General features: G+C 48.3%; 1 protein-coding gene across 3 annotated transcripts in view; it reads left to right on the forward strand.

Moving 5' to 3' along the window:
• The window catches only part of AXIN1 (axin 1), a 78,096-nt gene that overhangs the window by 50,431 nt on the left and 11,537 nt on the right, over positions 1–16,128 (forward strand). For all 3 annotated transcript variants that reach the window (XM_054516597.1, XM_036392248.2, XM_036392249.2), the window contains exons 4-5: positions 3,736–3,832; positions 11,713–11,850. In XM_054516597.1, coding sequence (XP_054372572.1) covers positions 3,736–3,832; positions 11,713–11,850 — 235 coding nt within the window. The remainder of the gene's footprint in view (positions 1–3,735; positions 3,833–11,712; positions 11,851–16,128) is intronic.

Here is a 16,128-nt window from a genome sequence, read left to right on the forward strand (position 1 = left end):
GGGGAGGACACAGTGAGAGGCTCTGGCGAGCGCTGGCCCAGCCACAGGTGGGGTCGAGTCACTCACCGCTGATGTTCCCTGCAGGGTCAGTGGTAAGTCAGGGATTTGGGGCTCTGCCTGCCCCGTGGGCTGCTCAGAGCCTGCCCCAGACTTGCAGCAACATTTCCAGCACAGTCCTAAACTGCTCTTGCTGTCTCAGATAACCCTTCTTGAGGATAGCATCTTCCCAAGTGGAGGAGGTGAGTCTGTGGGTGGGAGGGGTTGTCACAACAGAGATGCTTGAGGCAAGTTAAGGCAACTGTAGGTAGGAAGGCAGCAGCTGAAACCATGAAATCTCCATGTGATGTTCCAATTCAGATGCAGAAACACCTTAGGTCCATATCTATCTTGATTTCTTCAAGAGCTTACATGGTAAACAGGAGATAATGTCTCCTCTTCAGCCCAGTGTTGTGCTCCAGCTGAACAATACTCCTTCCTCTTGGTCTTATCAGGTGTTCTGGCTTATCTTAGTTGGGAGACAGCTTTGCCTTCCCCCAGGCACTTGGGAAGCCCTTGGTGCCTGTGGGCTTGGCCAGAGGGATGCTCCTTCCCCAATTCCTGTCAAACCTGCTCCAGAGTAGGGATGGCCAATCCCCCAAACAAAGGGGTTTAAGACAGCGGTTATTCCTTCAAAAAGTCTTGCAGATTAAATGCTATTCCTTGGGTGACTGGCCTTTAATCACAATGCCTGGTGATTTTCCTATCATGCTTCTTTATGTGAGAAAAGTCTCTTGTGACAGGGGTGCTTTGATAGGAGTAATTGATAGAAAATACCAGTTTGGCTGTGTATTTGTTTCCTGTCTTTCCTAAGGCTAGTGATCCAGAATTACCCCAAGTTTTCCTACATTTAAACAAGTTCATCAGCTTTTTAATTTAAAAGATCCCAAACGATGATTTCCAATGTGTTAGGCATAATGATTGGGTTTGAAGCCTGTCTAGAGGAGCAAAGACACCTCTTGTCAGAGGAGTCCAATGTGCAGAGCCATAGCCAAACCACTCCTCACCAGAGGCTCTTGCAGGTCAGATTGGAGAGGGGAGGAAGCCTCCACAATTCCCCAACAGTAAACTCATTGCATTATCACTAAATAAGCAACAGAAATACTCTTCTTCCCTCGTTGCCTTTCAGCACTGAGCTTTCTGGTGCTAAAGGGAATCACGTGATGAAACAAGGAAAAACAGTTTGGGAAAGTTTTATTTTAAAAGTAGATGTGCTGTAAAAAAAAGTTTAATTTTTTTCATATATATATATATATATATTATTTCTCCATCTATTGAAAATATCTCAAAGCAAGTTACCTGACAAAAGGAAAACAAAAGTATGGTATTGGTTTTCCTTGCTTTCCCCCCATCTATTGAATAAGGTTTTGTTGGGATAAAATTAAAGTGCTTATCTTTGAATTTGCTTCCTCTGGTTGAGTTGGCACAGTACATTGAACGAAGGAATGTTCCAAGTTCAGAGGTGGCATTGGGGAATCTAGTTAAAATGACATCAAAGGCAGCACAGCGGGGCTGAACATGTGTTTGAAGCCGGATAGATTAGAGGCCATTATCAGCCTTTCGCTACTGTGCTGGGAACAAAAGTCGCTCTTTCCGCTGGGACTGCTGCTGGGGAGAATTAAAAAAAAAAAGAGAGAGAGAGAGAAAGAAAGAAAAATTGCACTTTCTAACATAATGCCGCGTTCCCTGCGAATGGCCGTGTGGCTTTAGTGTGAGAGTTGTGTTCTGGCACCCAGGTTTTGTGCACTGGTTAAGCTGAAATGTTGACTATTGATACCGACAAGCAATGGCTAAAATAATCCCCCAGGTTTTTTATTTTTCCCTCTGAAAACTTGCAGTTGTTTTGTTACCATCCAGTCTAGAAAAGGCCGCGTCACAATGCAGTGAAACTCTTGAACCATTGTGATTCTCATCATTAAAGAAAATTAAGCCACCTAATGAGCACTGTCATGATGCCTGTACAGCAACGTGGGGAAGTTGTCCTGTTCCCAGGCCGTGTCACTGCAGGCACAGCAGAGATGATGCTCCCAACACACTCTTCCTCCTCCTCCTGCATTACCTGCAGCCACTCACCAGAGCTGTAATTAGCCAGGCTCATTTTCTGTTCCCTCGTTTGTCTTCCTGCTAAAAAGCACTTGTCATTAATCATGGGGTTTGTTTTATTTTATTTTAATGGTGTTTCATTTTGAATGCCTTGGTTATTGCATGAAATTAGGTTCTTCTGATGTAGGTTGGTGGCAATTCTGCCTGCACCTGCATTTCCAGGGAGCCAGCATGATGGGAATGAGAATGAAAGCTAGTGGTGACCATCCTCACACAGGCTGGTGCTTGAAACTCAGGAGGTTTGCAGGCAAAACACCACAGTAAATTGTGTTATTCTTGCCAAATGGCACCTTGACTTTAAAAATCTGTGGGTGAAACTGTTTGGTTTATGTTCTGGGGAAGCAGCTGGGGAGGGGGATAGGTGTTAAGGACATTTGGCCTGTGCAAACATCTCGTGTTGTGAGATGTGTCAGGACTGGCTCGTTTTCACAGCTCAAAGGGGTGCAGAGTTGGTAGAAGATGTGCCTGGGAATTACATGGTAGCTGGGACAAACCAAATCCCTCCATTCATTTCTGCCCACCTCTGTGGCATTGCATGGCCCTCCCAGGCAGTTACCTCTCCTGAGTCAGGGAAATGTGTAAAATGAAAAAGCTCAACATTGCCAGGCTCCAGGCTTGCATTTGTTTTTGAATTGGTTGATTTTCTGCAAATAACACAAGGTCACCAGGAGGTGGGTTTGTGTCCTTTCATAACTGGGCTCCACTCACTCCTCTTCTCCTGGTCCCGGGGTGTGAGCAGGGTGGTGGCAGTGGTGAGAACAAAAATGCATTTCCTTTCTTTGCCTGAAGTCACACTTAGGCAGTGGTGCTTTGCCATTTGGGGTGGTTAGCAAAGCCTGGTGCCTCTGACCCACTGACCCCTGTGTACCAAGGATTGTGGCCACCACTGTCTCCCTCTCCTGCAGAGACCTCTGTCACCACCTCTTTCAGCACAGGCACAAAGCCAGGCAGAGCTGGCTCACTTGGATGTGACTGCCCATGACATCCCTTCCTAACCTCATCCAGCCTCCTCTGGGGAGGGGGCTGATTCTTCCCTCCAGCAACTCCAGTATCAAGCCCACAATTTCAGACTGAGCTAGAGATTGCCTTGGGAGCAGTGGAGCCTATACCTCCTTTGATAAGCCATTTGAGCAGCTGTCACGCTCTCTTAAAAATATATACCTTGTTCCCTGACTGAGCTCCCCTTGGAGTAGATGCTCACTGAGCTCCCACTCCTCCTTCTCCCCCCTCTCTTAGCCTGCCTTGTGGTTTAATGTGTACATTACAGGCTCTTTATAGAAAGCAACCAACTATAAAAGGTACCAGGATGCAGTCCAAGTCCTTCTCCCTGCCCTCTGCCTTGAGCAGCAGTGGCAGGAGCCCTGCCTCACTCTGCTCCTGGTGGATGCTGTGTAAGTGCTCCTGGCCCCCCATGCCAGAGCTTTTTTGGTTCAGGGACCTGTGTGAGCATCATTCCCTGCATGGGTCCCTCGTACTCTGGCCATGCAAACATGAAGGGGTTTCCTAGGGGCCACTCTGTGTCAGCAAGGCTTGGATGAGCATAACATGGCAGAGAAAGGCACTAAAGCAGGGTGTGGTGTTGTTTTATTCCTGCAGAGATGGGATCCCACCGTACAGACTCCGAAAGCAGCATCGCAGAGAGATGCAAGAAAGTGCCAAAGCAAATGGACGCGTGCCACTACCTCACATTCCTGTAAGTAGCATTATCTCCTTCCCAGGGGTAAATATGCAAAATATGTGAGATCTCTAGCAGACAGTTGCTCTGCTTGTGCTTGAGTTTAATCCCCCTTAGTGCTGTATTCGCTTGGGGGTGCTTCAAGATGACATACATTGTGCTAAGAAAAGGTTTGGAGCCTTCTGCCAAACTCACCATTCCAGGCTGCCCAAAAGACAGAATTTTTCTTAACCATTCAGTCAGTAGCTGATTGTTTCTCCTGGGTGAGAATGGAAGCACTGGCTGGCATTTATCTGCAAGCAGTTCCATGCCCTCAGGTGAGCTGGAGGTGTTTGTGGAAGGTGTAGGAGGCTGTTGGACATGGAGGCTGATGCAGCTGTCAGACAAGGTCAGTTGGGGAGAAGTGCAATGGTCCTCAGCAGTATTTCTGCACTGAGCAGCCAAAGGAACTGTAACCTGTTCCCAAGGACTCAGCAAAGCTCACCTGGGGACTCAAGGCAGGAGGGAAAAAAAAAGGTGCAGGATTAAATATTTCATTTATCTGACACTGTCTCTTTGGTTGCTCCAGGTAAGCAAACAGCCTTTGGAAGATGAGCACAACTGCTAGGGCTCTGCATCACCATCTGCAGCTCTGCTTGTTATTGTTTCCTTTTTCTGAGAAGTTACAGGTGACATTTAATATCTAGTAGGGAATAAAGGTGCTTCTTTCCCCTTTGGACAGCTGGACTCCAGCACAAATCAAATAGGGAGAGAAAAAGCCTCCATCTGTTTTTTCCAGAAGTGTCTTCAAACTTGACGCAGCTGTTCCCATCCTGCCTGCTCAAAGCAGCACAATACCAGCAGAAATACACCCTTGTTTTAATCTGATTTAAAAGAAAAAAAAATCCACACCAAAACCACCACTCTTTGTTTTGCCTTTTAAATTAGATTATTTTCCTTAGATTTAAGAGGGTCTCCTGTGCTTTGATCACTGGGTTGACAATAAAAGCCCTGGCTGCAGACGCTCATAGCCATCCTAGCTCAGTCACCTCTCTTTTCACACAGTTGCTTTCACAGTGTGGTTGCTGTTGAAAAGGCTGGCTGGGTGCCTTTTTATTTCACTTGATGCCGTTTTTACTGTAAGCATGGCTTTGTTAGAGTTGAAGTTTGAAAGCTTAGCCTTTATTTTTTGTTGTTATTGTTGTTGCTGTTCCCCAACAGTGGGAACTACTGACTGAATATTCTCTGACTTCAAAGCTTGTCAGTGGCTTTACCTTTTGGATAAAAATAATAGTGGCTTTCTGTTGATGGTGTGCACTGGCAATGCCTCGATGAACTGCAGGTTATAAACTCAGAGTATGGAGCATTAAATATGTATAGTGAGCTCTACTTTAACGAACTTCCATCTGCCAAACATTTCTTTTGTTGAACTGAATAAGTGTCATTCCAGCAGCAGTTCCTTGCAGGCTAATTAGTTTTACTTAGCATTAAATTTTATCGACCCTTTTGGAAACCAGCTTTAAAAACGGGGTGAAAAACAAGGTTTCAATTGCCCACCTGCTGCTTATAAATTTTTATATTATCCTACTTACCTACACAGTCTTTTAGAATTACATATTCCTCCTAAACTACACACAGATGCCTCACAAGGATTTTTTTGTGAAACATCCACTGTTCCCATTAGGTTCTGCACTGTAATTTTAAGTCCCAGGGGAAAAGGCATCTTGACACATATTTATATGGGAGCTGAGGACTGAGAAGTTGGGTTAGTTCTAGTCTTTCTCCAGGGAATAAAAGTTCAGTTCAGACACTCTGGCACCTCCTGCCAGCCAATTACTGACACAGAATTGGCATTGACTTCAGAGAGGCACTGTTCTGCCCTCTCTTATCAATCAGCCAAGAAAGGAGAAGGTAATTAGACAATGTGTTTTGACAACACCAGTGTGAAATGTTATAAAGTTACTCTTTAAAATTCAGCTCTAACTGCACACTCTTTGAATTAAACAGCACAAATTAGCAAGGAGCCATGCAAATGTTTCTTCAAGTATTGCTTTCTGAAGCCAGTGGTTGGGCTATCCCACAGCCCGTGGCTGAATCAGGCTGGACCTGGGGTTAGCAGCTTCCAAACGTGTGGCAGTGATGAAATCACAACCTTTGAGTGGAGGTCTTTATGGACTCCTATCTGCAGCATAGCCAGAGTCCATGCTGATAGTGCCTGCAGAATGCACAGCATGTTTTCCTACTGATAACAGGGAACCTCCTACTTCCGAAAGTCATTTCAGAAGTCCTTTACAGGCCTTCCCATTCCCTGACAAATGAGTTATGGGGCTATTATGCAAAATTCTGAAAGGACTTACATTGCTTTTAATAGCAGCACTTGTAGTTAAGTCCAGAAGCTATAAACTGCAGTGATTATATGTTCAGAGGAGGCTGCCTGCTGGTCCCAGCAGCCGTGCTGCCTCCAAGTAGTGACAGCATGTGCTAGCTATGTGGAACACCCTCTTGAGCAGCAGGATGTGTGTGGATGGCCCTGATCTGCATCTTCCACACTTAGCAGCTCACGTCTTCCACACTTAGCCAGTCACCAGTGCTCTAAGTTTGGAAAAGTTGTGTTCTGTGAAGTGGCGCTCTGCCCAGGAATGCAGTGGGGGAGACTCTCCAGCAAGCAGGGAGACCTCTGGTTTGTGCCTCTGGCAGGAACACATTACACAGAGAGTGAGTGTTGCTTTCATGTGGTTTTCCATCTCTCTCTTGGATTTGAGCAGTCTTGGAGCACCAAGGAAGGAAAGAGCAAGCAAGTTCCCAAAGAAAGGGAGAAAGCCCAGAGCACTCAGGGCTGTACCTGGCTCTGGCATTCGTCCCTTCCCAGGAGAGGATGGGAGATCCTCCTTTTCCACAGCAAATTCAGAAAAATCCGACCTCAAGCATTAAGAGCTGGTGTTTGATTGGTTTGTTAACTGCACAAAGAATCCATTTTGTGATGTTCTTGCTGTAGCTTGGTCATGGGGTGGGAGCTCTCCTGTCCTGCCGCACAATCAAGGGTGCGGCAGGGTGGATTCTGCAGCGTTCCTGAGTGGAGCAGAAGGTTGTGAGTGACCACTGTGCTGTGCTGTACAAGTGAGGAGTGCACAGGAGGAGCCTGGTCTCGTGCTGCCTGGGTAACTGCAGCTCAATGAGCTTTCTGCTCCTGTGAGTTGGGAACCTGCTCGGAATTCCCATCAGCTGTTTTATGCCATTTTCCTCAAACACCTTCCCGCAGCAGGACTCCTTGCTAATCCCTGGATGCTGAAATCCAGCTATCTGTGAGCTCTGCCACTAGTGTTTCTGGTATGGAAACACCATTTATCCATTAAAAATTTATGTCACAGAGGAATGCATTAATCTAAGAAACATGGAGGTTCAGAAGTTCTTTTCTCTTGGCTTCTCTAGCCTGTCATCTTCCTTTCATTTCCAAGACTGACTTGTGATCTAACAACAGCCCCTCAGGCATCATGGAGGCATCAAACCTCTTGTAGAAGAGGGAAATTTACCAGCACAGAATTCCTGGGCCCAGTCACATCTGTCAGAAACAGTTCAGCCCAAATCACAGATCCCTGGAGCTGCTCAAGGAACCTCTCCCCAGTGTAATGTTGAAAAGCTTCCTGTTTCATCTTAGAGCAGTTGAGGCTGATGCTTCCCATGGGGAACCTGCAAACTGCAGTGAGATTCTTCCCTTTCAGCCTTTTCACATTTCACATGCCAGTGTGTTCTGATGTGCAGCATGGTCCTTAAACCTGTATTTCTCAAGGAAGGTGAAATCCATCAAAACCCAAGAGCTGCATCTGCCTCATGGAGCAAAATCCATGGAATTCCCACTCCACCAGCTCCAAGAAAAAAAGGGGAGAAACGTGAGGGCAGCTGCCTAGTGGAGCTACTGGAGAGCTTGTGTGTCTCACATTCTCTTAGCAGGCTGCTTCTTCACAAAGGTACCAGAGCTTCAGACACTTCATGTGTCAAGGACAATGTTCTAGTGATAGGTACCCCAAGAAATCCTTCTTCAGAGCTGTCACAAGGAAAGATTGCTCCATCTAAAGCAGGTCAAGCAATTTCTATTTTTCCCAATCCACCTGGCATTCAGCCTCCTGTCTGTTGTCCTCTGCAGCCTCCCCAGCTCCACATGGTTTGGTTCTGGACAGACCTATGTAACTAGTGCCATTGAATAAAAGTAGGTAGGTAATTAAATAAAACATTAGACAAACAGTACTTTAAAATTAAGCACTTCATTTCTGAGTTTTTGATGTAGAATGTCCAGAGACCTCATTCTGGTCCAGACTGAAGGGCTGGATCCTCAAAAACCAGCCAGCTCTTAGACAGTGCTGCACCCTTTACTTGGAACAAAGGCATTTGGAGCCTTCTGATTTCAGAACAATAAGCAGCTTATTTACAAGTCCCTTGGCAGGACTCTGAATGCCCATGGGAAGCTGGGGGCAGGTTCAAAATCCTGAAGCCCTGAAGGATCCTGCTCTGGATACAGGCTCAGCCTGGCTGGTCTTTGATGGAGCATATTTCCCCTGTCTCCCTTCTGAAGTCAGGCCCATCATTTGATAAAGGCTTCAAACACTTTGTTGTCTTAAGTCTTATGAACCAGGTCAGTGCAATCCATGTTTGCTGTCTAGGGAGGCAGAGAGAGCCCTCAGCAGTTTTCTGTATTGTTTCAGCACAAGGAATTTGCATTCATTATTCTGCTATACTGTTAGTTTTGGGGAAGTCTGTGTAGCCCATCCTTTGAGCTAGGAATAAAGTCAGACCCATGGTGATGTTCAGAGCATCATCCTGTCTCCAGCTCTCTGAGTTACCCTTACAGGAACCCACCAGGACAGCACAGGGTGTGTGCAGCTGGTATCCATGGGGTGAAGTGAGGTTTATTTCAGTTGCACTGATCGTGGATGCTCAGGGAGACTCTTGCAGAGGGGGCTGCATCTTGCACCCTCAAACAGGTTGCTGAGACCCTCTGTAAGTTGTTGTGCTGAGTGGGAAGCTCCAAGGACAGGGCAGTGGGTTTTGCAGCTGCAACTGAGAGAAGAAAACAAGTTCATCCTAAAGATTCTTGGGTTCAGTTATTGTAATTTCTGTAGTTGAGCTTCAGTCACCTCCAGACTTTGAGAGACTGTGGATAAACATGCTGAGGTATCAGTTGTAAAAGACCCAGAATCACCTTATTTTGAGTTCCCTGGATACAGCAGGGAACCACCTTGTGGTGACAGGACTTGGACATTCAGGTGAGCAAACTTCAGCCCTTGCACCCACTGCTACCACAGGTTCAGGAGAGACTTTGGTTTGGGGTGCTGCCCTGCATCAAAGGCTAGGGAAACAAAGGGTAATTCTTTCCCAGTTGTGCTTGTCTGTGGTAGCTGCACCAGGGAGACCCAAGACTGTGAGTGCTGAGCTCTGAGCTGCCTCTGAGCTGGCTCATTAATGTCTAACGGAGCAGGGCTTGGTAGTTCCATCCATAAACAACCACAGGGTGCAGAGTTGGCATCTGAGGTGGCAGGAGGGAGGGAACACATCACCCAGCAGGCTGGGACTTGTCAGGCAAGGGAGAGAATTCCCTCCTTGGGAATTGCTGCCATGGCCTCATGAGGAAGGGTGGTGGTGGTGGTGGTGGTGGTCACGGGATTGGGGTTTCTGAAGGAAACAGGATCCCTTAGCCAGAAGGGCTTCCCAGGGCTATGCAGGGGAGCAGGGAGACATCCTGAGAAGCTCCTCAGGGAGTAACAGAGCAGGAACCAGCTCTGCCACATTTTCCCCCGTGCTGGAGCACATCTGGAGCCTGTTTCTGCACTACACAAAGGTGAAACATGCTGCTTTGGCCCCTCTGCCAATATTTTAAGACAGAACATAATTTTTGTTAATACATTTTTTTTGCAGTTTAGCTTTTTGTGATACAGGCCTTTGGTTTGCAGAGCTGGAGGTCCTGGTGGCACTAAAGACATCATCCCAGAGTGGTGACATCACTTCCCACAAGTTGTGCCCTCTCCAGTGGCTGCAAGGATGAAGGAAATGGTTGCCTGGGGCTGTTCCCAGCTCGGATGGGTCAGTGGGATTGAGATTTGCTGGCAGGCTGAGGAAGACCCATCCCTCCTGGCACACAAAACAAGCAGTGCTTTAACTGGGACCTCTGCAACCCAGCTGGGGTGTCATGAAAAAGTCTTCAGCTCCTCAGTGCCATCAGTGGGTTCTTGCTGCCTCTGCTTTTCTTCCCTGCCTTCCAGCTGGCAGAGACAGAAAAGCCAATGTGATTTGCATACTTTTGTCAGGTTTTGAGGCAAAGCAGCATTTTAGTGTTCTGCTTTGATCTTCTGGCTGGCCTGGGATAAATTCGGGTGGTCTCTCATCCTCCTTTAAAGTTTTCAAGCTCGGTGTCTGCTTCTGATGCTGCATTTGTTCTTTTGCTATGAATTATCTCACATCTTCACATTTAATTTTGTCTCTGGTCCTACAGAATGTATATTTCTCCCATGTTAGGATTGAAATATTTGAATGCAGAGCTTTATGCTGTTGAATTTCCAACTATTTTTCCTCCAAATTAAATTTTTTATCTCTGCTGTGTCATTTAACCTTTTCTACTCTTTTAAAAAAATAACACAGAAAGGATAAAAATGAGGGGGAGAATGCAGCAGCTGATAGCTTCATACTTCACTACACAAACTTCTTATCCCAGAACCCAGAAATTTAGAGACAAAGTAACTCAGCATAAGGAATCTAGAATGTCCTTGAACTGCCATAAATATTCATTTATTCACCCAGAGCAGGCAAAAAAATGGCACCTCTGTGCTTGTAAGAGTGCTGTATTGATAAAGCAAGCAGGGAATCATTGCACAGCTCTGAGAAGCTGAGATGCAATCCTGTAGGATCCTCCAGCAGGAGAGGATGCTTTGTGGGAATTGGGACCTTGGGCTGTGGGCTGGATTTGCAGAGACTGGCTGGCACACACTGATCCTCCTGTAATAAACTGAGTAACTGTGCACCAGAGTCCTCCCTTCTACCAAACTGAAGCCATAACTGCTATAAACAGGAGGTTTGAGAGGTTGAAAGGTCTATACATTCTTTTGCCACCCTTTGAGACCAGGATATTCCTGCTGACCATGTGTCCACTAGGAGAAAAGCAAGCACTTCTGTCCCTGAGTGGAATTTGGTGCCAAAAGAGCTTTTTGAATTGCAGCTCCAGAAAACCTTTCCCTTAGATGGGGTGGTGTGGTGGTGTTCACAGGGGTCTTAGGACTAGGGAGGAGACAAGGATCTGACTCTACCATAAAATCAGCAAATACCTATGTGCCAGAGAATATATTTAAGTCTGTTTAAACACATTTTTGTGTGACTTAATCTATTTTTAAACCTAGGATTCCTATGTTTCAGAAGGCTTGACTTATTATTTTATGATATATACATATTAAAACTATACTAAAAGAATAGAAGAAAGGATTTCATCAGAAGGCTAGCAAGCAAAGGAGAAAGAATGGAATGATAACAAAAGCTCCTGACTCTCAGAGAGTCCGAGCCAGCTGACTGTAATTGGCCATTAATTAGAAACAAGTAACATGGACTAATCAAAGATGAACCTGTTGCATTCCACAGCAACAGATAATCATTGTTTACATTTTGTTCTTGAAGCTTCTCAGCTTTTCAAGAGAAAAAAATCCTAAAGAAAGGATTTTTCATAAAACATGTCTGTGACAGGGTGGTGTGTGGAGCTGGTGCCAGCTGAGGAACTGGTGGAAGTGGTGGCTCAGCTTCCAAGCCCCCAGGTGCTGAGCTGCAGCTGAGTGCCTGCCAGCCTGTCCTCCCCCAGCTCCCAGCAGAGCAACAGGCATTTCCAGTTCTCAGAGGCTCCCCAGAAATGTGGGATTTCTCATTGATCCTGTGCTGTGCTCTCCCTGCAGCGAACCTACCGAATGCCAAAGGATATCCACGTGGAGCCAGAGAAGTTTGCTGCAGAGCTGATCAACCGTTTGGAGGAGGTGCAGAAGGAACGTGAAGCAGAGGAGAAGTTAGAGGAGCGCCTTAAACGCGTTCGAGCGGTCAGTGATCTTCTCATCTCCTCTGCCAGCCTGGCACTCTGCTCACCCTCCACCACAGAGAGCTTCCAGCTGCTGGGCAAGCAACTGGGGTGGCCAATTCCCAGCTCCACTGCTGTGGGCATCAGTGGCACAGGGCTCCTGGAGGCTCCTGTAGCCCCTGCAGCTTCCACAGTGCTGTTCCCCCATCCATGGAGGGCTCTGTGAGCTCCAATGCTCCCTCCTTGTGTAAAATCCCAGCCATGGCACAGCAGTGCCCATTTCTGCCGTCACTCAGGGGCTGTGGATGCTCTCCATCACCTTCTTTGGTACCCTGGCTCTCCTGAGTTTGTGAGGAATCCCTGGGGACTGTGTAAGAGGGGTTCACCTTCCCGTAGGAGGTTTTGTGTGATCTCTGTTTCCCCCACAAACAGTAACCAGATGACAGATGATGTTATGCTTGGGGGTGTTTGTGTCTGCTATCAGGCCATTTCTACCACAGCCAAAAGGGTTCTGCCCATCAGTGCCTAGCACGCCCTAGACATTTTGGAAGTGGTCAGGTGTGGCGTTGAAAAACATTCCTGGGCAGAATAAGCACACTGACTCCACTGGGATGCCTAACCAGTGGCACTGAGTGCTGAGCCCTGCTGCTGCTGGGGCCCCAGAGCCTGAGGATTTGTTAGATGAACCATGGGAAATGTGCAAGGCCTTTAGCTCCACAACAAGCTCCAAGAGGGAGAGAGTGAGGTCCTGGTCCTGTGGTATTCCCTGTGTGAGACCCCTCTTCAGCAGTGTTCACACCATAGCTTTTCTTCTGAGACACTGCATCTCATGGGTACCTGCAATCTTGTGGTGGGGATAGAGGAGACATCCCAGAGGACACCATGGTGTTACTGAGCATCACTAGTTCAGTGTAACCTGCTCTGTAACCTGCAGCCCTCCCTTAAAGCAGAGGTGTTGGTGCCTGGCTCAGCTGGCTCTGTGCTTTCAGGGAGGTTGAGCTTCTGGGGCTCCAGGAAAGAACCTTCAGCCCCGTTGGAGAATTTTAAAATGCTCATCTGGTAGCTCTTTGAACAGGAAAAAGCTGTAGGTTGTAGTCTTGGCTTTAAACTGCATCTGCATTTCAAATGCAGAGAACAGAGGAAGGCAGAAGGTCCCATCCATCTGCAGGTGTTTTCCAGCAAACTCCCTCCACCTCTGCATCCAGCCAGAAAAGGCCAGCCAGGTGCTATTTTGGGATTAGATTCCTGTTCTTCTGGAATTACACTGTTCTCCTGTCTGGTTATTGCTTTCTAGACAAAGGCAGTGTAATCAGCAGCATTTTCTGCTAACACAGTCCTAGAACAAACTTCCTCCTCCTCCTCCCATGGCTCTGTTGCAGCCCCCACCTGCACTAAATTACATTATCCCAGCCCTCTGCCTCCTTGAAGAAGCTGCCAGTAGCAATACCATAAAATCAGCAAATACCTATGTGCCAGAGAATATATTTAAGTCTGTTTAAACACATTTTTGTGTGACTTAATCTATTTTTAAACCCAGGACTCCCACTAATGCTATATATTAAACCTCTTTGCTGTCTCCAGAATGTATTTCATTGACTGGCTGGCATCTGGCATTAGCCATTCAGGAAAAACTCAGAGTAAGCAATTGTAGCTTTTTTAGGTCAGCACTCAAGGTGCAAGAGCTGCTGGTATCAGCAAGAGGGAGAACTGGAATCCTGATAGATCACAAGGGCTTTTTTGTGTGACCTGAACACCAGGGCTGCAGGGTAACCTCTTCCCAGGTCTGCATGGCTCACTGCACAGCAGCACAGAGAAAACCAGGAGCATTAGTCACACTGGGCAGTTACCAGCCTAACAGAGAAGCTGGAAATATTTTGCAAAAGCCAGAGGAAAAGAATTTTTCTCCCCTCTAACGAGCAGCCTGCAGGTTCCCTTTCAAAGCCTCATCATGCAGTAACATTGAGAGGAGGCATCTGATTTGAAGCCAAATGCCTTTTACTGAAAAGCCTGTCAGGTTTTTGCTTTACAAAAAAGCAAATGCTGAATTCACTAATTATTGTGAGAAACGTGGGAGAAGATTAGAGGATGTGCATGTTCCCATATTAGTTTTTGAGACACTTCAGCCTCGTGTCCATGAATGGAATCTGCTGTCACAGAGATCAGTATTGGATCATACAGATCACTCTGAAATGAACAAATGGGAAATAAGCCAGGGGGAAGCAAAGCCACCAGTGAGAGTCTCAGTATTTGAACATGAAACATTGCCTGACTAGAGATCATTTGCATGATGATGGAAGAGGCTCTGGTGCTTAGCAGAGCTGTTTTCCCTTCCCAGCAGCAGCAGCCTGATGGGTGGGACCGGGGGGAGGCAGAGCAGGAGATTTCCAGCGAGGAATCGCTGCCCGTGGCTCATCAGTGCAGCTCTCAGCTCCTCGTTCAGAGGGAAGGGCACCCCCAGCCCTGCTGGGGAGTAAAAATAGCTCAGCACTCAGCGAAGTTGGAGCTGCAGCTCTGCCTGCGGCTGCCTGTGGGAGCTGCTGGAGGAGCTCTGTGACAATAGCGCGTCAACAAAGCACCATCTAGTGGCGATGGCAGCGGGGCTCCGTGCCCGCCCCGAGTGCCGCCTGCCCGCCCCGAGTGCCGCCTGCCCGCCCCGAGTGCCACCTGCCCGCGCCGAGTGCCGCCTGCCCGCCCGGGTCACTGCCCGGCTGTGCCAGCACCACTGCCCGGCTGTGCCAGCACCACTGCCAGACTGTGCCAGGGTCACTGCCAGGCTGTGCCAGGGTCACTGCCAGGCTGTGCCAGCACCACTGCCCAGCTGTGCCAGCACCACTGCCAGACTGTGCCAGGGTCACTGCCAGGCTGTGCCAGCATCACTGCCCAGCTGTGCCGGCCAGCACCACTGCTCAGCTGTGCCAGCACCACTGCCAGACTGTGCCAGCATCACTGCCCAGCTGTGCCAGGGTCAGTGCCCGACTGTGCCAGGGTCACTGCCCGACTGTGCCAGCATCACTGCCCAGCTGTGCCAGCACCACTGCCAGGCTGTGCCAGCATCACTGCCCAGCTGTGCCAGCACCACTGCCCAGCTGTGCCAGCACCACTACCCAGGCTGTGCCAGCACCACTGCCCAGCTGTGCCAGCACCACTGCCCAGGCTGTGCCAGGCAGCATCACTGCCCAGGCTGTGCCATTGTCACTGCCCGGCTGTGCCAGGGTCAGTGCCTGGCTGTGCCCAACTCCCTGCCAAGCTCTTCCCAGCTTCTTGCCAGGCCTTGTCCAGCTCACTGCCAAGCTTTGCCCATTGCCTAGTCTTGCCCAGCTCACTGTCAAGCTATGGCCAGATCTCCACCAGGCTCATTGCCAGGCCTTGCCCAGCTCATTGCCAGGCCTTGCCCAGCTCACCACAGCGAGGTCCCAGAACACAGCTCTGGAGCCCACACCATGTGTGTTGTTTTTTTCACTGCAGCCTGAGCACAGTGAAAAGATTCAGCAGAATTGGTTCCTACAACCTTGACTCAAACTGTTGTCCTCAAGGAAAGACAGCAAGTTGGGATAAGCACCCCAATTCCTTCACTCACTGCTGTTGTGTCACTGTTGGGGTGTTCTGCTTGATGGGAGGTTGAAGCCAGTGCTGGGGGTCCCCACAGACCCACCCCAAGAGCAACTTCTCCTCCCTGTGGTCCTGTTTGGGGTCCAGATCTGCTCAGTGACACAGATGAGCTGAGCTAACATGAACTGAGAGAGCCTTGTCTCCCTTTAGCCCATCCTGATCTCAGTCTTGAAGCAAAAGTCCACATTACCTGCAAAATGAAGTTCTGGGCAGCCAGAGGATTTCCCAAATCCCAGGCACCCATTTGGGTGGACCAGCCAGGCTCTCACTCTCATGCCACCCTGCTCAGGTGTCTCAGCACTGCCAGAGTTCTGGGCTGAGCAGAAAGGACATGCTGCCATTCCTCAGGGATCTGTGCCAAGGTCATGTCCTGCCCTGCACATCAGTTGATGTTTAAACCTGGAAGGTACCAGCTCCTAAAGCTTCCCAAGTGCTCAGGGTGTCACTGGGTATCACAGACTGCTAATAAATGCTCTCCTCAGTGGCAGGGATGTAATCAGCACATCCCTCACCGTGCCTTGTCCCTGAGCTCAGTGCCCAGGGCTGGTGGCTGGCAAGCTGTGGCCTGTGGCTGTAGATGAAAGGTGCCTCTGAAGCTCCTCAGAGTGATCTGTAAGTGCTGTGTCCCCTCCAGACACCAGCATCGTGTCACACCCCCAGGCTTACAAAGCCTGGCATTGTCCCTGCTTCA

Source organism: Molothrus ater, chromosome 16, assembly GCF_012460135.2.
Source record: "Molothrus ater isolate BHLD 08-10-18 breed brown headed cowbird chromosome 16, BPBGC_Mater_1.1, whole genome shotgun sequence".
Taxonomy (NCBI): domain Eukaryota; kingdom Metazoa; phylum Chordata; class Aves; order Passeriformes; family Icteridae; genus Molothrus; species Molothrus ater.